This window comes from Ostrinia furnacalis, unplaced genomic scaffold (assembly GCF_004193835.3).
Source record: "Ostrinia furnacalis isolate ACB-3 unplaced genomic scaffold, ASM419383v2 OfSCF7285, whole genome shotgun sequence".
Lineage (NCBI taxonomy): Eukaryota > Metazoa > Arthropoda > Insecta > Lepidoptera > Crambidae > Ostrinia > Ostrinia furnacalis.
The window spans coordinates 116,446-139,190 of record NW_021137524.1 but is presented as its reverse complement, the minus strand read 5'-3'; the positions used below and the strand labels follow the sequence as shown (position 1 = coordinate 139,190).

General features: G+C 40.9%; 2 protein-coding genes across 2 annotated transcripts in view; one reads left to right on the top strand and one right to left on the bottom strand.

The window, feature by feature from the left end:
- Positions 1-2,629: 2,629 nt before the first annotated feature.
- Rap1 (RAS oncogene family member Rap1) lies at positions 2,630-6,365 on the top strand. The gene has a single exon (XM_028319589.1). The coding sequence runs from the start codon at positions 2,942-2,944 to the stop codon at positions 3,494-3,496; it is 555 nt and encodes a 184-aa protein (XP_028175390.1). The 5' UTR covers positions 2,630-2,941; the 3' UTR covers positions 3,497-6,365.
- Positions 6,366-8,542: 2,177 nt separating this feature from the next.
- Root (ciliary rootlet coiled-coil, rootletin) overlaps positions 8,543-22,745 on the bottom strand; it is a 62,462-nt gene continuing 48,259 nt past the window's right edge. Inside the window, exons 27-39 of the mRNA XM_028319588.1 lie at positions 20,910-21,019; positions 20,565-20,741; positions 19,664-19,771; positions 19,469-19,553; positions 19,228-19,322; positions 18,181-18,409; positions 17,403-17,547; positions 16,726-16,843; positions 15,954-16,092; positions 13,822-13,970; positions 12,024-12,194; positions 10,417-10,551; positions 8,543-8,786 (exon numbers count right to left, since the gene is read on the bottom strand). Of these exons, the coding sequence (XP_028175389.1) occupies positions 8,676-8,786; positions 10,417-10,551; positions 12,024-12,194; positions 13,822-13,970; positions 15,954-16,092; positions 16,726-16,843; positions 17,403-17,547; positions 18,181-18,409; positions 19,228-19,322; positions 19,469-19,553; positions 19,664-19,771; positions 20,565-20,741; positions 20,910-21,019 (1,772 nt within the window). The 3' untranslated portion in view covers positions 8,543-8,675. The remainder of the gene's footprint in view (positions 8,787-10,416; positions 10,552-12,023; positions 12,195-13,821; positions 13,971-15,953; positions 16,093-16,725; positions 16,844-17,402; positions 17,548-18,180; positions 18,410-19,227; positions 19,323-19,468; positions 19,554-19,663; positions 19,772-20,564; positions 20,742-20,909; positions 21,020-22,745) is intronic.

The following is a 22,745-nucleotide window of genomic DNA, read 5'->3' as shown; positions in this document are numbered from 1 at the left end:
ACAATTAATATGCTAATTAGCTGGTCTGGTATTTACATTGGGCGACCCGATTGAAGAATATTAGAGAAAATGAACAGTAAGTAATACTAGTCTTTAAAAGCAATCTGATCTTATTATTACGCTAATAAATGAACTGAAATCATATTTTTCAGACGCAGTTATTTGATGTCAAAATAAAACCCTAAAATTGGTACTAATTAGAATTAACGTGCGTTGAAATCAGAACATTTCCTGGACCTTAATAAAAACGTTAAAGAGATCATGAAACTACTACTTAAGTAATACTTACCATTGCCATTTAGCCATTGCTTAGAGGAAAAAGAAATTTCAGGCTTCCTTAGATAAGCTACAACTGCTCTATATACTCGTACATAATCACAGCATAGCTCTGAATTGCTGCTGTTTGCTTATTTCGATAACTTTTCAATGAAACACTAGTCTACATCACTACAAACAAATCTGTCGAATACCTACACTAAATTTAGTAAATACCTACGTTCACGAATGATCTAAAATCATTAACGATTAAAGATAAATCGGAGGATTTAAAAAGATCGGCCGGATTACAATTATGAACGTGACTTGTCCAGTCACAAGCTACAGACGTATAGCAGGCGCCTGAAAACTGAAACACGTTCAACCAGAATTTAATTACGGCCTTCAATAAACCAATTTTTAATATTTAATGAAACTGCTATCGTTTTAAAAACAATATTCTGATTTAAAGCTGTTCGGAAGCTTATTAATAAAACCCTTGAAACTCGATGGTGCTTGTGTTTCATTAGGAATTTAAGTAGGTACATAGTTACGTAGACTTAATTATAAATTTTTAGCTTTAAAGTTCTTTTAACAAGGAACTTGTACTTAGCTATGGAAATAACTAAATAACAAATTAGCCCAATGAAAATAGTTAAATTAATAGGCCTTCGAAGCTCAAAGTTAAACAGCGTGCTATGGAGAGGGCTATGCTCGGTGTTTCTTTGACGTAAACTCCAAAATGAGGAGATCCTTAAAAACATGACATACTTAGTCGCATAGCACAAATATAATACGCAAAACTGACGGCCGATGGGGCAGCAAGGTTCTGGAATGGAGGCCACACCCACAAGGTGGACTGTTGACCTAATAAAGGTAGCTAGAAGGCGGTGTTCCAGGCCGCTACCACTACCAACCATTCAATATGGTAATAATTGGGGGAGGCCTAGTTCAGGAGTGGATGTCCTTAGTCCTATGGCTGAAATGATGATGATGTTGCACATTGCGAAAAGGGTTGATTTTGAAAAATGTCGCCTATCTCACATTTTATATGCGCGTTTTACGATTGTCCTGCAAGATCATAAACTTTCCTTAACGAAATACCAAGTTTATATCCGTACGACGTACTAAATGTATAATGGCGTCTTATCGCAGTTATTTAATATTCATTACGCACTTATAAATTATCTTAGCCTCTGGATAGCGGTTTCAGAAGTTCAGATCGTTCGGGGCACATTCAATTATTAAATCATGATTATTCCTGATAGTAGTTAAGTTACATAATAATAAGTAAGTACTAATACATTATAGCCACGATAGCCGAACGGTGAATGGGTCGGACTAGCCGACTCGAGATCCGAGGAACGCGGGTTCGAGTCCCACCGCCACTCGACTATTGTGGTGAGCCCACTCGTAACACACGCTTAATACGAGGGGCTAATGGGACTATTAGTAATTTGTGCAATACAAATTGCTTATAATCTTTATAAAAAAATACATCATCGTCATTTCAACCAGTGGCAGTCAACTGCTGGACTTCAACTTGCTTTGTCCCACAAGGTACAAAGCACGATTTCGTGACGGTGAATAAATGATGAGTTAATTAAACGAATGAGTAGCAAAATTTGGAAATGTAAACAAAACAAAATTATTAATTAATTCATATTTACCCGACTGCGCCAGAAGGAGGGTTATTTTTTTAAATATTTACAATAAATGCACAGAAACATTAATGTATGAAGCAATAGCGCCATCTTCATCTAGCACCTTCAAGCTCTACAGCTTGCCCGCCATCTAGTAGGAAGTAGTGGAATCAACAAAAAATAATTCACCCTGACAGATCCAGTGTTGCCCCCTTAAAAATGGAAAAATAGTTTAGTTTTTTTAATATTTTTAAGTCATGTCATAAATATTTTTTTAATTAATTAATTTTTGTTTATTCAACCCATTTATTTATAACAAGATTTATAATTAATTATTGTACCAGTCTCAATTAGTAACGTTACGACGTTACGTTTTTTTTATTTGTAAATTCAATAAAAGTCCGTTGATCGTTGAAAGGGAAGCATAATATCAAAAGTCCGTTGATCAGTTTGACTCAAATACTCAATCCCATTTTCATTGCTGAAGTTAGGTCTAGCTAGAACTAAGCTATGAGCCCTAGATGTAGAGACTAGAGTTGTTGTTTTTGCCAATACATTTCGAGATAATACGAATTTGATTAATATTTATTTGTTACATCCTCCCACTCCAAATCATAACAACATCCTTCCCTTTGAATGACGTCACGATAACAGGAACGGAACGATACCGTCACCACATACATAGATAGAACATCGCTATTTATTGTGATTGCATTGGTCGAGAGCGAATTAACTACTGTTAGTATTAAATAATCTACGCCGGCGCGTGGTGCAACTGCAATGGTACAAGTAATATTTTAGTAATCCAAGTTGAAAACGTGATTATAAAACACAGCATACCATGATGGCTTGTTGGCTTGCTTAACATACTTAAAATTATTTTCTATGGCAACATTGGAGAAGTGAGCCATCGCCCTGTTACTGTGTCATGGCGGTTTGACTTGTTAAAAGTTTTTTTGCAATAACTCACTAGTTAATGTGCTTTTTAGCGATTTGATCTTTGATTTCAACAATTATTAACACGTGATACAAAATAGTTAATAATGCGCGAATACAAAATAGTCGTGTTAGGTAGCGGAGGCGTGGGAAAGTCTGCCCTCACGGTACAGTTCGTACAAGGCATCTTTGTGGAGAAATACGACCCCACCATAGAAGACAGCTATCGGAAACAGGTGGAAGTGGACGGTCAACAATGCATGCTCGAAATTTTGGATACTGCCGGCACGGAACAGTTTACCGCGATGAGGGATTTGTACATGAAGAACGGCCAGGGATTCGTGTTAGTGTATTCGATCACCGCACAGTCTACGTTTAACGACCTGCAGGATCTCCGGGAGCAGATCCTGCGAGTGAAGGACAAGGACGACGTGCCGATGGTGCTGGTGGGCAACAAATGCGACCTGGAGGCGGAGCGCGTGGTGGGCAAGGACCAGGGCGGCAACCTGGCGCGCCACTTCAACTGCGCCTTCATGGAGACCTCGGCGAAGGCGAAAATCAACGTCAACGACGTATTCTACGACCTAGTAAGACAGATCAACAAGAAGTCACCCAAAGAGGAAAGGAAAGTTAGGAAGAATAAAGTGTGTCGTCTTCTGTAAGTGTTGCGGAGCCTCAGACGCGTCTAGATATACAATATTTAATAATTTGAAAGACTTCTCGTACCCGGATTTGGCTCTTGACAGTTCCCAAAGTTAACTAGATCGGGTGTTGAGCTTCGTCACTTGGCGAGCACCTGTAGCATTTCGAGAATGTGCATTTGTTGAGCAGTGTCGTGAACCAGTGCTTTAGCACGAGTGGAAAATGCACAGAGCATCGTGGATTTATCCAGTCCTACCCAAATAAATGTAGCTACTACACATTTTGGTCTGTTTTTTATAGTTAATGAGATATATTTGAGGATAGATTCAACGATTCTGTGTGTGTTTCACTCTAGAAATTCCAATTGTAATGTGTGGATGCTGTTAGGTTCAGAAGTTTAATGTTACAATAAGTTGTATTTTAATCCATGGCAATTGCAGCGGGATTCCATGTAGGTGTATTGTAAAATAATCAATATGAAAAATAGGTAAATGACATGCAATAATTACTATAATTCATTTATCTAATGTTAATTAAAATTGTAGTTGTCATGGACCAATTATTTAGGTCACAGCCAAACTCTTGAGTCTTTTCAAAAATAACTAATGTTATTCTATTAATATTCAATGAAGTAACAATGCTACGTTCAGCCAGACGGTTGCTTTGAACAGGAAAAGTAACAATGGGTGTATTTACCATGACATTATCTCAAGGGCATTCAAATATACTCAAATGTTACACAGAATTATTCTTCATTTTGTAAAAAATTATATAGTCATAACATGAATTCCAAATGCATTTATTAATATATCTTCGCTGTCTGAACATAGCAATGTACGGAAAGATGATTTATTTTCTAGTTTTCTAGTAATATTGTTCTGATTGCACTAATGTTTACAAGAGCCCCAAACTTCTGAACGTTTGGAATGAGAGTAGAATATGCAGGCTCCGAAGAGACCTGGAAAATGTGCCAGCAGGCCTGTACCAGCATGTAAGTAATGTTTAATATTAAGGATACATTAAATTTTTTCAGATATATTATTGTCTTGTTATATAATTCAAATGTATCGAAGGGAAGTTGATAATGCAACACCATTTAGGACTTGATAACCTTTGAACAAATATTAGTGAGCCTTAGGTGATTGCACCCTGCTGACCGTAGTGTCTTCAGCGTCTGCCTAGAGAAGTCCAGTGCGGTGGCTAGAGGCATGCCACCGGCATACAAAAGTGGACTATAACCCCTCATCTATGAAATTGAAAACTTTAAATAAAAAAATTATCGTTATTGTAAATGGATAAAGTTTTATGGTAACTGGCTCATTTATAAAAATCCAACCTAAGTTTTGCTGCTATAAACTTTGTTAAACGTAATAATTATATAGGTGTTCAAATATTGTTACGGGATTAGATGTTTCCTCCATTTGCATTTCTGTTAACATGTAAGATTACTGCACAAGGATATTGGTAATGACTTTGATCTGAGTTGAATTATATTTTTATATATATTGTGCAAATTAAGAACTTGTATATTTTTATCTTTGCAATCAATAATTAATCGACATGTACATTAACTATTAATTTCTTTTTTTTTGCAAATTTATCAATAAAACCAATTTTAAATATTTGTTTTGGGGTATACTTTGTCGCCGTTTGCGGCTCTCCCGTTGTCAGCGTGACTCACAGCACGCTCGCCCTCGCTGTTCCCCTCACCAATCAAATGAACGTCAATTGACTTGGGTATTTTAATTGAATTCAATTAATTGAAACAACAATTACCATCTACAACTATTTTATTGCCTTACAGTGTAAAAAGTTTCATAAAATGTGTATTCACTTACATCACTAAACGACTAGGTAGTTACAAACACGATAAAAACAAATGGCAGTGTGACGTGGCGGGCGTATGTCGACATTCTAGTAACATAAGAATTGACACAGTCCAATGGAAATGAACACAATATCTAAGTTAGCCTAAGTGTAAACTAAACGGCGCGATCTATCATGCACAACAAGTGTCGCGTTACACCTGGCCTGTGGCGCGCCCATGGAGTGAAACAAGGTCTCATACATAGATCGAGCTCACCATGGGGGCGGATATACAAAAGAAACGCCTAAATAAAACTAACATTGTAATTGAAATAGAAAGCTTGCGAGAGTGATTTAATCTACATACAATTGCGACCGCTGAGGAACGACGTCGCGGAAACGGTCAAATTTGATAATTGTAATGAGCGTTTAACTAGCCCGAAGCTCGTATCGCAGCTTATCGCATTCGGTTTCAAACGGGTCATGAATCCTGGAAACCATGCCCTTATCTGCATAAGGGATTAATAAACGGTCATAATATTGAGGAATATATGCTTTATCTATATGTTTATTTTTATCACATGAATTTGCATAGTGATAGTGAATGTTGATAAGAATCGCCCAAACATGTCATGGCTCTATATGTGTTGCAGTTGGCCAATTAGATATTAAATTGTACAAAGGTGTAGAGCTTGAGCAAGACGGTGATTAGTAATAATACAGAAAACTCCATATTTAGTTTTAAAACTTTAGTAAATAGAATAACATATTACAAATATGTCAGTTGGTATATTAATTGACTAATTAGACTAATAAACGTGCTGATGACGCTTCTGCAGTTTACGTCATTATACAATAGTTTCATGAGTAATTGAACACTCATGAACAATTATAGAGAACTATATTTTGGTCTATCTGCATTATTTTCATAAGATGTTAAAGGCGGAAAATGTGACTACAGTTTTCTAAAAATTTATGTAACTAAGTGCTATTACTTTATAATTATATTGGACGGACTTAACAATGTTAGTGACTAGGTTAAACTTAACTAGAAGTGATTACTTATAATAAATTTATTCATTATAATTTCAAATTACATACATTCAAGATGATATCATAAATGGCTTATGTATGTTAAACTACATTTTGTTTCTCAGCAAATAGGTACATTAAGGAAACTGTAAACAATTGAATTATTGAATACAATTTTTGAGATCTGCGCATTTCATATTAGTTACGACTTTAATAGTATTCCTTATCTGTTGCTGAAATACATTAATACCACAGCACAACCACATAATTACTTATTACATCCATAATCTATTTTAATGCTCTTGGCAGACAATATTTTAATTGTAATACATTACAAACATTTGTAAACAATTCAGAAAGTTCGATACTACCGCATAACTAAGACGCGTGATTTTAACGTAACATCGTCCTACTTAGCGGTGTTATGGCTGTGTTGATTAGTCATCGAGAATAAATTCACGCTTTGAACATTGACTAGACCTGTTCTTATAAAATGACTCAGGTTTATTAGAAGCTTACTTCCGGCCTTCCGGGTGATCTACGACCTTACAATGACATGATTCACCGGCATTACTTAGCTTTATCCGCAAGTCTTAAGGGTCTAACGTAACGGAATATAACTTACAACTATAATATAAACCTCTTTGCTAATGAACGTACGTAATGAATAGTTACGTCGTTATTTGAGGAATTTCAAATTACCAATTTACAGAAGTTACGAAACAGCGTAAAACAGTTTGACTGATATGGAGCGTTGATTAGTAAGGACGATTTCATTTGCTATTATTGTTTTAGCAAAATTAAATAACAAGGTAAAGTTTCAGTCCAGCCTGACTCGTGACGTGATTTCGCGATAAACTACTGCCTACTTTTAGAAGTACTAGATGCCATCATGCGTGGGACCCTTAATGGGATACGTTCCAGTTCCAAAGATCTGTCTATTTAAGGTAGCTTGAAGCTAGCTATTCGCGACTTCGATCTATGGACACGGCTTCACTTCATTGCCTTTGCGAGCGACTAAAATCTATTTTAGTTCATGATAACATGTTTAATTAAGTGAAAGTTAATGTCACACTTCACATCTTTCGAACTAAAACGAAAAACCTAATCTAATGTTTGCTAATTTGTTTAATAACTGCAATGATTTTGGCATCGATGTTTGATACTTCTGGCAGTCGATGTGGAATAATTGACTATTTAGGGCGATTCGGTAGAAGTAGGATTCAAATAATAGACCTAATAAAAAGTTTTAAGTCTTACAAGCTAATGTAATAGAAAAACCTTAGTAGGGCAACCATTTAAATACAACATTTTGAGAATCGTCAACAAATTCTCGAAATCTAGATTTAAAATAAATATTGTATTATTATAAATAATCATATAAATAAACTAATATTACGAAGTGACTAGAATAGACATCACTATTATTACAAAATGACTTAATACTTATAAAGTAGAAGCCACTAGATAGAATTTAACCACTTTTTGGTGACCAGTCAGCTATTTGGACAATTTTTATTGGACTTAAGTGACAGACCATCGTTTAATACTGTTGCTGACCTCAACACCATACGTATGACTCATTTGTGCACTACATAGTTGCTTTAAATGGAAGATTTAAGGTACCCCTTAAGAGACGTAAAAGTTTTTGTGAATATTTTGTGCGTTATTTTAAATCTTGGAATTTCATTTCATAAATTTTATGGAGGTAACAGTGTATTTTAACTGTGCGTCTTGAAAAGTTCATGTTTTTGTACCTCTTTTTCGAAGTCATATTTTTTATTACAAGTGTGAATGGTGTCTTCCAAACCATTAAAATACTATCATTACTTTATCTAAAAGTCTGTCAAGTGTGAAGAGGTTTTTCTTATTCAATTTTTAACAAATTTGTAAATAACGGATTTACTCCACAAAGTATTTCTTTATTCGTCTCTTTTATGCTTGCATTCGAATGCGAGAGAAAGACAGTGGTTCCCACATACAGTTCTTGATGCCCATCGAGTACATTTTCTAAATCTACTTAAACAGAATTGATCTCTTTCTAGAAATGTAGTAGTACGATAGTAGATATAGTCTGGTCTGTGAGCACGTAGAATTTTGTCCAATGACCCCAAGCTACCCATCCTTGTCGCTCGCGCGTAATTATGTTGCTATCGCGCTCGCACACTCACTACGGGTGCCAGTCGCACAGTCGCGACAGCAATATAATTACAGCAGCATTACAGCAATATTATTAATTTATAAGATAAAGATGGATAGCTAGGGGTCATTGGACAAAATTCTACGTGCTCACAGGCCGGGCTTTAGTAATATGTGCTAAGACACCCGTACAGTATTCTTCTGGCTGTAACGTCGCGGTGTCTATTTGTTGGAAGAATCATAGCTGTCGTTGAGCGGAGGCAGGCTGTGGGCCAGTGTGCTATCCAGCTTCCTCGTCTCGTGCTCCAGGGTGTAGCAGTCCAGGGCGGGATCCTGGAACGAACAGGAGTTACTGTTAGTACTTGCAGTAAGCTGTGTCGTACACAGCTAGGGATTAAAGTACTCAATAATAGACATGAAATGAGTGTGTCTCTCAATAATAGAAATGAGAAAAATAAGTCAATAGGTCAAACATGATATTTCACACAAAGACTATAAACTTTGGACTCTGTTCATTACAAGATCTTACCATATTTTTTTTAATACAGAATCTCATTTATTAATGTTTTAATTAAGCCACAAACTGCCCATCAGCGGGTAATAATTTGAGCGACATGGGCGCAAAGTCGCGAAAGCAATCGTCTCGCCCACCTGTTGTCCAGTTTGAGGCCGACTAGCAAGTGTAAGTTGGATACAGCCTGTTAGCGCCTTGTCTACAGTCCCTTTGCACCTTGTGGGCATTACCTGCGACGACGCGGTTCGCTACGCGCTACATACGCTTTCCGCCGCCGATCTCCATTGACAGTTGCGCGCAAAGTTAGGTCGCAGCGAAGGCTCAATATAGTCCTGTCAGCACCTTGTGTACAGTGCCCCTTTGGCACCACTTTGGGTACGGAACTGAAAATCCTGCGAGTATTACCTGTGAAACAGTCCGCAGCGAGTCTCCAAGCGCAGATCGCAGGCGCTGAACTTTGCTACATACGCCTGCCGCCGCCGGATCTCTGCTGACAGCTGCGCGCGCAGCGATGGTTCAATAGAGTCCTTTTAGCAGCTTGTCCCTGTGGCACCTTATAGGCACGGTACCTCTAGTATCCCTTTGGCACCACCTTGGGTACAGAACATGTGATCCTGCTAGTATTACCTGCGAGACAGTACGCAGCGAGTCGCCGAGTGCCGATCGCAGGCGCTGCACGTCGTTACGTGCTACGTCGCAGCGATGGTTCAATAGAGTTCTTTTAGCACCTTCTCCCTCACGGTACCTCTAGTATCCCCTTGGCAGCACCTTGGATACCGAACCTGTGATCCAGTCTGTATTCCCTACGAGACGGTCCGCAGCGAAGGCTCAATAGAGTCCTGTCAGAGTTCCTTTGGCACCTCTTTTGTATGGAACCCCTGAACTTGACCTTCATTGGTTGGGTTTTCATGGCGGTCAAGCTGTAGATCCTGGCTACACAGGAGTTGCAGTGGTGGGAACAAGAGGTGGGAATAGTCCCGTAACCTCTAACTAGTAACTTAGTATTACCTGCGAGACAGTCCGCAGCGAGTCCCCAAGCGCTGATCGCAGGCGCTGCACGTCACGAGCGGCGCGGCCGCTGCGCGCTACGTACGCCTGCCGCCGCCGAACCTCTAACGACAGCTGCGCGCGCCGTTATGCCACAGTGATGGTTCAATACAGTCCTTTAGCACCTTCGGATCCTCTAGAGTCCCTTTGGCACCACCCTGGGTACAGAACATGTGATCCAGCCAGTATTACCTGTGAGACAGTCCGCAGCGAGTCCCCAAGCGCTGATCGCAGGCGCTGCACGTCGCTTCGTACGCCTGCCGCCGCCGGATCTCTAACGACAGCTGCGCGCGCGGTACTGCCACAGCGATGGTTCAATACAGTCCTTTTAGCACCTTCGGATCCTTTAGAGTCCCTTTGGCACCACCTTGGGTACGGAACTTAGGATCCTGCTAGTATTACCTGCGAGACAGTCCGCAGCGAGTCTCCAAGCGCTGATCGCAGGCGCTGCACGTCACGAGCGGCGCGGCCGCTGCGCGCTACATACGCCTGCCGCCGTCGGATCTCTGCTGACAGCTGTGCGCGAAGTTGAGCCGCCTGTGGGATAAACGATCGTATGTTTGAGGGAATAAGATCTTTACTTCTACACCGAATCTTATAGGCTAAACACCACTGGCAGTGCTGAACTTTAGTGAGAAATATGACACTCGATTCAATATCAGAAATAAATAAATAAATATATCTTCTTTGGACAATCTCACACAGCGCCATCTAGCCCCAAAGTAAGCAATTAATATGCTTGTGTTACATGGGTGCTAGCTTAACGGATATACTACTTATATACTTTTTTTTAAAATACATACATATTATAGATAGTAACACCCAGACCCGTCACAGAAATTAAAATTCATCATTTCAATTTCTGCCCGGCCGGGAATCGAACCCGGGACCTCTCGGCATAGTAGTCCGTTCTGAACCACTATACCAAACGGCCGACAGAAATCTATTTGACTTTATGACAAGTGACAGAACCGTGCGTACTTTGAGCTAAGATAGCATTTGGGCAGGCCTGGCTCACTCCGCGCGCGGTACATCCGATAATTACCTACAGCGAAGCGCCCCGCCGGCGGGTATTATATCAGTCGAGTGTCACGCGCGCGCTCGTCAGGACGCTGGCGCGTGGCGTGCGTTGTAGTAGTATGATTATAATTCTATGATAGAAGTATTATTTAAAAATGGACATAAAGAGAAAGAAATATTGTGCGGCGTTCGGGTGTTTAAATTCGAAAAGTAATCTACCGGATTTATCTTTTTTTTCGCTTCCCATAGATGCTGAAAGGTATGTTGGCCATGTAGGTAATCAATAATTCTTAGGATAGTATAGGAACCTAACCTACTATGAAGGTTTTCCATAATGAATGCAACTTACCTACATACGTACCTCATTACAAATAAGTAGATTAATTATTTTTTCACTAGACAGCAACCCTAACAGCGTAAGAAGAGTTCAGAGGCACGCGATAGAAAGAGACAAAACTTGTAGGTGAATAAAATTGTAGGTACGTAGTGCTGTGCGAGCTGAATTCCACTGTATCGCGTCGTAGCAAGACTCGCATTTATTTAAATCGTCTTGCGGAGTAATCCTTCTGTACCTGTACTATTACTTATTCTGTGATTTGGGTGGTGTCTAACGCCCGTATTCACAAACATTACTATGAGGTCTCACAGTGCGCATGGACGCACAGGGTGACACATGCACCAATCACAGACTCACATCAATTTAATGTTTTACATAATCAAGCATCGTTTGTGAATACGGGCAATATACTAATTATACCCAAGCATGCGGTTGCCCCACACTTGGTTGCGGGCACAGGACAGGTCATTGTAGTAATCCTTGGGTGAGCCCTTTGACCAGCCGTGGACATCCCTTACGATCCTACCTGGTTCTCCAGGCGCAGCATCTGCTGCCTGTGCGCGGCCTCACGGGCCTCCATCATGCGTTCGGCCTGGCGGTAGTGCTCACGTAGCGACTCCAGCTGGTTCAGCTGTGGTAGTGACGATCCTACCTGGTTCTCCAGGCGCAGCATCTGCTGCCTGTGCGCGGCCTCACGGGCCTCCATCATACGCTCGGCCTGCAGCGCGGCCTGGCGGTAGTGCTCGGCGTCCTGGCGCCTGCTTGGCGAGCAAGTTGATAGATCGCTCACGTAGCGACTCCTGGCTAGATTCAGCTCAGATTCCTGAGGATAAGAACGCACACGTTTGTAATAATGTACTCTAGCTACGATGAGCCATCTAGAAATGAGTTTTGTTGAGGACTATACTCGGCGCAGACTCGTGGCAGGCGGTGTAATAATAAAACAATGCATATAACGTTTTCTCCCGCACTCACACTGCTTATGGGTGAAATCACACAGAAGCAGGCATAGCGTTGTTTATAATTCGTAATAATTAATAAAATATGGGCGAGTGTGCATCTCTGTTTCAAAAAATACTTATGGCCCCGCCTGCCACGAGTTTAGGCATCGAGTATAAGAAAAGGTAAATAAATTATAGCCTGACCAGGAACATAAAAACCCTGGCATAGAGGCGCGTCAATTGCATTTGATAGTGCAACACTGAGTACAGTCGTACATGTGTTAAATTAATAGGCTAAATTTATGTATCAGGATTCAGGATTACGGGCTAATTTGATATTTTCATAAATTAACGAAAATATATTATTAAAGGTAACCTGGTTTAAATAAATTAAATGAAACCATCAATCGAGCTAGTAGGATTTATTTTATTATTCATCAATAATCAAATTCAGAACTTGAATATTCAACTGCAATGTCTGCTCATTAACGCTTCAAACTCGGTACTTCTTTCCCAATTCCATAAAATTCAAAACTTAGAAAGTGACAAAAAACTTTAAAATAGGTAGTTGAAACAGACTACAGCTAATTTTCATAGTGGACTGTACTATACGATAAACATGTCAGTCAATTTGACAACCTTTGTCGGAAACATTATTCAATGAAAATATTGTCCGAACCCTTAGTATTTCTCTTCGACAAATACATTAACACATTGTGAACCACTTTTTTTTCACGACTATAAAAATATTTTAGCAATTTAATTCACAAAATCAATTGCACACATTTAAAATAAAGTTTGTTTACACTTTGACAACAATAGACTGACATGCAAGGTGACATGTCAATGAAGTTTTCAGTTACTGTTGCCATTAAAAGAAATTAGTACCATTAGTTTTCCGCAACATGGCGAGGGTTTTTATGTTCCTGGTCAGGCTATACCTACAAAAATCACTAAACACTTTGATATCCTCCAATAACGGAGTCACACACCATGATTCAAGGAACTGTACCTACTCAGAGTACTGTGAATTCTCTCCAGCCCTACTATTACGCAGAACACACGACGTCAGTTACATTGCACCGATTCGAGTTAACGATGATTACGTCATCATCCGGAAGACGTAACGAGGGCAGGCCCCTCACTAGATAGACCGACGATCTGGTGAAGGTCGCGGGAAGAGCCTGGATGAGGGCAGCGAAGGACCGGTCGTTATGGAAATCCTTAGAGAAGGCCTATGTCCAGCAGTGGACATCATTTGGCTGAAACGAACGAACATCATTATCAATGAGGGCTATCGTTTTAGCGCTCACCAGTTAGCGCCACTGTAGAGTAATGTCCTGTCACTTGCTAGTAGCGAAGACAGTGGCACCAACTGGTGAGCGCTAAAGTGGTACGAGGACTATCGCATTTGTACTCATCAAAATGGCGCCACTGTAGAGTAAGGTCCTGTCAATCGCCAGGGGTGCCAACTGTTAAGTATAAAAACGATAGCCCTCATTAAGTTACCTTATCAGCTAGCTCCTTCTCAAGGCGTCGGATCTTCATCTTGAGCTCTCTGTTCTCGAGCTCAAGCAGCGTGAGGTCGGCGGTGAAGCCTCGGTCCTTGCACGGAACCTCCTTGTAACATCTCATGGAGTCTTTCGTTGAATCTGGACCTGATAGAAAGAAGAAAAAGAATAAAACTACCAGTGACACAAAACAAAATCAACTCACCCACTAACTAGTCTAATAACATATTGGTTCCCTTTTGCATAAGTAGGGCCTAAAAGTTAAACGCATAATTCGGTAATCTCAGACTAAAATTAGTATATCTCAAAACTTATAAAACTTTTGGACCGATTAGGCTTGTTCGATGCGTTTAGGCCCAGCCATGGACCTATAAAAAAAGGCGGACGGAACTCGCGCTACAACAAAACTGTGACGCAAAATTTTGGCGTTTGTCTATTGTGTGAGTGAATTTAGGGATGCCATGTTAGCCAAAACATTTTACCCATTTATTTTAAGAAAAACATAGATCGGCAGATGTTACTTGGAAATGTAGACAGAATTATTCCGTGCCATTTTAAAAGGATGAAAGGTGAATGCGTTGAGGTAGGCGCGAAATTTTCAATGTTCAAATTTTCTTACATTGTTTGCAAGTCAGTGTGTCAGGGTATGTACATTATTAATTTCCCATATTTCGGGTAATTTTCCCACGTAAATAACTGAGAACACTGGTCTTTGACGTATTATTTTTTCGAGTGAATGACGTTTGATTTCAATTAATTTCAATATTTTAATGTCGGGAAATAAGTGATTGGATTATTATTTTGCCTGTGAAATGTGATTCCTTAATTTTTGTTTGTTCGAACAGAACGGTTTTTACACAATTTCATCACACAAGAAATGTCGTATTCGTGTTGTTTTTTCGCTGCTTAAATGTGTCAACTGTGTGAAGTTTGCACTCGAAGTGATGTATCAGGGTGTGAATGTGTGCGTGCCGGCCTGTACGTACAGGCAAGCTGGTGTATCCTAATGTCACAGTATTTTGTTGATGAGAATCCGTCCGACTTTTTTTATAGGTCCATGGGCCCAGCTACCTCCAGTTTGACGTGCTAATTTTGACCACCCTATAAACACATACTGATAAGTATGCGATGGTTTTTACGGCATCATAGCTTGCAATCAAAGCAAAAGTAGGTAAGTAAGTAAAATATTTAAAATTTAAATCATTGTTCGGTAACCACAAAACATGCAGTAGGTGAAAACACTAATAATAAGGTATGAGGAAATCAAAACATGAAACGGAAACTGATAAACATAACAGGAATTTATTGAATCACGTATTTGGTAAATTTATTTATATTCAAAAGATTTATTTTCCTACGTCATAAAATGTCCTTTATCAACCATATTACACGTTTGAATTTATCATGTAAAATTCTGACGGCAGTGTAAAATTCTAACACGAGCGTCACACGTGAAATGTTAGGATAATTTTATTCTTAACTTGTCATAAACTGCATTAACTATACTGTGGTAGGTTTTATTTAAAATGAAGAGATCCAGGGGAAAAAATAGTTTTTATCCCGCTTTTGAAAGGTGGACACGCGCGCGTTAAAGACTTTCTGTAGAGAAAACACTGAAATTCACGCCCGGTGCATGATGCGGCCTGAATCTACTAGAATGAAGATTTTGTTTGACTGGAAGGCGTGGACGTACCCAGGGGGAAGGCTGCTGCCCCAACCCATTGACGTCGACCCCCCAGGCCAGAAACCGGGTATGACTTGACCAACCCCTCTCTCCCCTAAGCCAGAAGCTGGGTACGCTGGAAGGAACGTACGCCATGCTGGAAGGTACCTACTAAAAACAATAGTAATAGACATGTTGACACCACCACTCAATTGACGTACTTTTTTAAACTGTCAAAACGAAACTCTCCCATAGATTTTGTATGGCATTACAAGCAAGTGACGTCACTATTTTGTCAACTCAATCAAACTACTTTTTTCAATTACAATGCGAACAAAAATCGTAATTTACAGGTAATTTAAAATGAATTAAGTTTTAAGACCAGAATGGTCTTTTTAAAACAGTTGTGGTTTCGAATTATTGGGGTATGATGTCAAACTGTCTATTATGTAGTGTGTGTGACTGACCTGAGTCGAGGTCGGATGAGTAGTAGACTCCCTTATCAGCACGATCGTGACTCTTGCTCCTGAGGGCGGAAGGCCGCGTTGTGGCGGCAGCGCGTCTTTCTGCTTCAAGCCTCTTTACTGTGTCTTGGAGAGCGTCAACCTGCGCGATTACATAAATTTAGAGAGCTAGTGATTGATTGGGTGAACACAAAAAATGTCTAAGGCCCGGTTTCCACCAAGGCTTACATTCTTCAAAATGAATGAAAGCTGGTTGGTCACATTTCTCCGCTCCGCTTTGGTGGAAACCGAGCCTAAGTTAAATATAGCAGGGCGAAGCTATTAACGTAACTGTCACTGTAGCTCATCCTGAAGTCTCGCTTTGGGTGAAATGGATAACGTTGTTACCTGGTGTGCTGTAGCACAGGGTATCATAGTACGGACACCAGTCTCTACGAAATACTTATTTTTGAACCTTGTTGTTATAATTACCCGTTACAAATGTGACTTTATGTATTTTGTAAAGAGAGAAATAAAGTTATTATTTATTTATTTGTTAGGAGTAGCTGGTATGTTTCGTGGCAGAAACATTCTTCCCTAAAACGCTAGGTGAATTTCTGTTTACTTTATAGTATAATGATAGGCAGCTTTTACAGTTAAGTGGCGGTGCCTCATAACCTACTAAATACATATATCATAAAGAGGTACAGATCATAGTGTGAAATGCTAGCCGTACCTAAAAACTAACATCTCATGAACTGAAAATGACCCGTGTATGTATGCAATTAAGGTTTACCTTAGCCTTTAGCTCGGAGCGCTCGCGCTGCAACGCGTGTAGCTCGCGCTCTAGCTCGCTGTCGCTGCTCTCCTTGCCGTCCCATGTCGTCATGCGTAGTTGGGACTCGAGACCGGACCTACAAGGAATAGGGTTTTGTAAACTATACTTACGAACAAAAGTATGGAATCACCATCTTGTGTTTTGTTCCCAACGATCTGAAGAACTCAATGACTATTTATGCATCTATGGTATCAAGTGAAAGTTTGTAATGTAACCTTTAAGCTACAAAGATTACTCAAAACGAATGGGGTGATTCCATACTTTTGCTCGCGAGTGTATATGGCTTTCAGCACAAGTCAGTACTAGCTTTACTGATATTGAATAGTTGTGCAAATGCAGAATCATCTTACACACACATTCCAAGAGAATTAGTTGGAGTCTCTTTTTAAAAGCTTTCATATGAATAGTAATCGCAGTTGAGGCAGAAAAGCCCTCGAGTGGCTACCGTAGACTGGGGAACCGAAATGTGAGCACGTCTCAGTGACGTCATGACGACCTAGTGAATGTCGCGGGAAGCATCTGGATGCGAGCAGCGCAGAACTAATCATTGTGGAAATCCTTGGTGAAACATTTTTCCAGCAGTGGCCGTCCTATGGCTGAAACAAACAAAAATAGTCACACAAACATGACCTTACCTTTGCACCTCAACATTGGCCAGCTGGTTAGTGAGGCGATGCACCTGGTCTTCGAGGCTGGAGTTGAGGCGCTTGAACTCGCCGAGTGCTGCTTTAGCGCTCTCTAACTTCTCTGTTAGAACGCGCCTTTCGTTCTCACAGTTCGCTAAAATAAAATTACAAGAGCGTTACAATATTCATACGGGAGAAGTGGAACCTACTAAACTTGCTATGTAGACTTAAGGGTCCTACTATCCCATTTGAACATTATGGTGGCGTCGCCGTGCACCGGTCACACCATTGTGGAGTCTTGGGCTGCCAAATAGCTGCATTGTCTGTTGCCGGCAAGAAATGAGGGTTTTCGCGAAGAAAAATCCGCCAGATGGCTATACGTAGACGCGAGGTCCAAATACTGCATGATTGGTTACTTTTGATATGACATTGACAGATATGTCAAAATCCACCAATCACGCAGCAGTCAGACCCCACATCCACGTCTCGTAATCTCTCATCCGCGAAAACCCTCATTGGTTGCGAAACGAAGTTGATGACAGATGAGGTTCACTCCATATAAAAGCATACATTTTGGCGGATCATCTAAATGAATTTTATGGATGAGATACCAACCTTATTTGTGATTATTACAAGGTTTTTTGTAAAACGAAGTTGATGCCAGATGAGGTACACTCCATATAAAAGCATACATTTTGGCGGCATCTTCTAAATGAAATTTTTGGATAAGATATAAACCTTCTTTTGTGATATTTTCTTTTTTCTAAAAGAATAAAAATCTACTTACAAACACTCTTCTGCAGCTGCCTAAGTTTCTCCACGGCATTATGTTCGTTATTCTTAGCCTCGTTGAGTTGCCTTTGCACTTTGCTGAGTTCTGCTCGTAGCTCGCTTTCGGCTGAAGCGGCTTTTTGGAGCGATGTCGACAACTGTTCCACTGTGCCTTTGAGAGACGTGCAGCGTTCTTCGAGCGAGGTTATGGTACGGGTGTAGCCTTCGCAGCGTTCTTGAAGTTTCTGAGAAGAAATAAACGCTGCTGATTCATGTTGTTAAAACATTAATTAATGTTGTTAGGCTATTAGTTTTTACTGAGTTTTATGAGTCAGATAAATTGACGTTTTTTCGAGTAAGTATACGGGACTATTCCCACCCCTCGTTCCCCCCACTGCAACTCCTGTGTAGCCAGGATCTACAGCTTGACCGCCACAAAAACCCAACCAATGAAGGTCAAGTTTGTCCCGGGGGAAAGTTAAACTGTCATTGGACCCGCAACGAAATTAATCAGAAGAACATAGGAGGAGTTCGAAATTAAGGTTCGACTTCCCTCCATTGCAAAGCGGATGACAGGTGACAAACAAAGGTTTAAAACCTTTTAAGAAAAAGATTATGCACCACGGACAATAAATTAAATTAAGGGGGCCTATCTTATGAGCAATTAACAACTACCTGCCAATAATATTTTTCACAAAATCGCTTAAAAGCACGGAAATTTTTCCTTGTCGCGACAAGATCGGTGTAATAAATTGCGGAAACAGATGTATGTTGTATTGAATTAAGCATTATATCACGTTCATGTTTCGAGTAAGTATCATGTTGCAGCTTGGTATTGGACGTCAAGCTAAAGAGTTTTACGCATTTTTTATCGATCACTGCTAACAATTTTGGGGTCGTCGATCCATCTAGTTGATGAACGGCATAAAACACATTTGCCGAAACCCCACACTTAATCGGTTTTCTTTTTTTTTCGCCAGGAAATGCCATTTTTTGCATTGTATCATATTACTGGCAATATCAATACACCATAACTGATTCTGTCGTCACGTCATTAACATACCTTCAGAGCTTGGTCCCTGTCTCTAGCGGCCACGGCGGCGCGCTGTATGTCACCTTCCAACTGAGCTCTTCTAACGTCAAGTCGTGCAGCACGACCTATAAAATTATGTGCATTATAACGCATATCCTATCCAAAGATATGAATATATTTTTGGTATACTTCGATGATTTTATTGTAGTTTTTGCAGGGTCAACAAATCAATGATCATTGATTTCTTTCTCCATGAATTATTATCACATACCTTCAGCAGCTGCCAAAGCTTCGCGAAGTTGCCCGACTTCTTGCACGCGTTCTCCAAGTTGTAAACGTAGGTTCTCGCCCTTGTTCTAAATAAAAAAATTAAAACTAAGTAAGACTTGATCACGATGCAATAAACCGATTTACTTGATGATTAAAAGAACAGTTCTCATTAAAAAATTAATAGTGATGCACTCACGTCACTTTGAACTTTTTCTTCTGTGACCGAGCTCAGCGTGGCTTCAAGACTTGTGATTTTGTCTCGAAGATTGCTGATTTCAACCGTCTTCGTTTGCACGGACTCATTCTAAAAGAAATGTAAGACATTAAAATAAAACCTAAAATAATCAAATAATATCTACTAGTAAAGGGTAATTGCGTTCATCAGTCAAGTATGGTATCTCTCATTCGCTTCACCAGTTATGAACGAAAATTAGAGCGCGTGTGTTCTATGTCTATTCTAAATATTGTAATAGAATGCAATCGTTTTAGCTCTCACCAGCGTCACTGTCGAGTAAAGTTCTGTCACTTGTCAGTGATGCCAACTGTTGAGTACAAAAACATTACCCCTAATGATGGCTATCGTTTTTATACTTAACAGTTGGCACCCCTGGCGATTGACAGGACCTTACTCTACAGTGGCGCCATCTTGATGAGTGCAAATGCGATAGTCCTCCTACCACTTTAGCGCTCACCAGTTGGTGCCACTGTCTTCGCTACTAGCAAGTGACAGGACCTTACTCTACAGTGGCGCCAACTGGTGAGCGCTAAAACGATAGCCCTCATTCTACTGCGTGGCTTCATTACACCTCTAAAGAATTTTCTGTTCAGTTTGGTTGGTGGTAGGGCTTGTTCCAAGTCCGCCTGGCTAGCTACCACTATCTTACCTAAGTATGTCGCCATAGCAACAATGTTAACAGCATTCTTGTGTTCCGGCAGTTAGAGGTAAGATAGCCAGTTCCCCTGTGGTTGAGGATTCCGGGTGAAGCTCGCTTCCACCTTCGGCCTGATCATCACTTACCATCTAGAGATACAGGCCAAGAGCTTCCTCGTTGTGGATAAAAAAAATGTGACTGTTCTTTTACAACTATTGCACTCACCAAAGCCGTCAATTGTGCCTCCTTCTGCCCGACTGCAGTTTGTAAGCGTGCCTTCTCTTCCTGCACGTTGCGGAGGTTGCTCGTTACGGACTGTAACTTGCCCTCGCCCTTGCCTTGTTGGTCGCTGGCTTCTTTCAGCTGCTTCTTCATAACTGACACTTGGGATTTGTAGTCGTCCTTACAAAAATAAAAAAAAATATATAACAAAAGTTAGCGGGGAAAACGCATTTTAGAATTGACTGCAAATAGTGTCAGTATGTTTAGTCCAAGAGACAAAATATTATGTATTTTGAGGCATACCAACAACATTACATACAAAAATAGTTACATGAAAATCTTTGTTACCTTCTCCCTTTCAATCTGGCAGACTTCATGCATCAGATTTCTGACACCCTTCTTTATAAGTTCAGGATCTACGTCGATGATCTCATTACGATCTTCTGAATGGTCGCGACCTAAACAGAATTACGACATAATATTAAATTACATTAAATGTCTTTTTTTTTGTAGTTCAGACAAAGTTTTAGCTCTTATGAAATCTTTGTTTGCTACACGCAGTCGAAGCGCATGTGCTATGGACGCTTAGATTCAGGCTCGAACTTACCGCTCACGGGCCGAATAAAAACATCGGCTTTAAAAGGTCTAGACTCTAGGCTAAAGATGCAAGGAATATTGACCTCTATGCCGACTGTGTCTCCTGGCCGGATTGGCCAATCTCCTACGAACCGCTGCGTGGACGCTTCCATCGGGTTGCACTCCACACACTCTTCGCAGCGCATGCGCTATAGATGCCAGCTTGGCTTCAGGCTCACACTTACCGCTCTCGCAAGGAAAAAACTACTAAAGCCTGGTCCGTGAGCACGTAGAATCCCGTCCTATGACCCCTAGCTACCCATCCTTATCGCTCGCGCGTAATTATATTGCTGTCGCGACTGTGCGACGGGCGTCCGCAGTGAGTGTGCGAGCGCGATAGCAACATAATTACGCGCGAGCGATAAGGATGGGTAGCTAGGGGTCATTGGACAAAATTCTACGTGCTCACGGACCAGACTATAGTCTAGCCTAAAATTGCAAGCAATATTGACCTCTATGCGGGCTATATCTCTTAGCCGGACTGGCCAATCTCCTACGAACCGCTGCGTGGACGCTTCCATCGGGTTGCACTCCACACACTCTTCGCAGCGTATGCGCTATAGATGCCAGCTTGGGTTCAGGCTCACATTTACCGCTATCGCACCGAAAAAATATCACTCTTAAATGGTCTAATGATGCAAGCAATATTGACCTCTATGCGGGCTGTATCTCCTAGCCGGGCTGGCCAATCTCCTACGAACCGCTGCGTGGAAGCTTCCATCGGGTTGCACTCCACACACTCTTCGCAGCGCATGCGCTATAGATGCCAGCTTGGGTTCAGGCTCACACTTACCGCTATCGCACCGAAAAAACATCACTCTTAAATGGTCTAAAAATGCAAGCAATATTGACCTCTATGCGGGCTATATCTCCTAGCTGGGCTTCCATCGGGTTGCACGCCACACACTCTTCGCAGCGCATGCCCAATAGATGCCAGCTTGGGTTCAGGCTCACACTTACCGCTTCCATCGGGTTGCACGCCACACACTCTTCGCAGCGCATGCCCAATAGATGCCAGCTTGGGTTCAGGCTCACACTTACCGCTATTGTTTAAAAATACAACTCCTTTAACTGGTCTAGCCTAAAGATTCAAGCAATATTGACCTCTATGCGGGCTGTATCTCCTAGCCGGGCTGGCCAATCTCCTACGAGCCGCCGCGTGCATGCTTCTATCGGGTTGAACGCCGCATACGCGTCTTAGCGTGTGCGCTATAGATGATAGTTTCGCTTCGGTCTCGCACTTACCGCTCTCGCTTAAAAAAAACGCCTTTAACTGGTCTAGCCTAAAGATTCAAGCAATATTGACCTCTATGCGGGCTGTATTTCCTAGCCGGGCTGGCCAATCTCCTACTACTACTAGCCGCTGCGTGGACGCTTCTATCGGGTTGCACTCCACAAACTCTTGACTCTTCGTAGCGTATGCGCATAGTTTCGCTTCGGCTTGGCACTTGCCGCTCTCGCACCGAAAAAACTACTGGTCTAGCCTAAATATACTCTCGCTTAAAAAACAACGCCCTTAACTGATCTAGCCTAAAGATTCAAGCAATA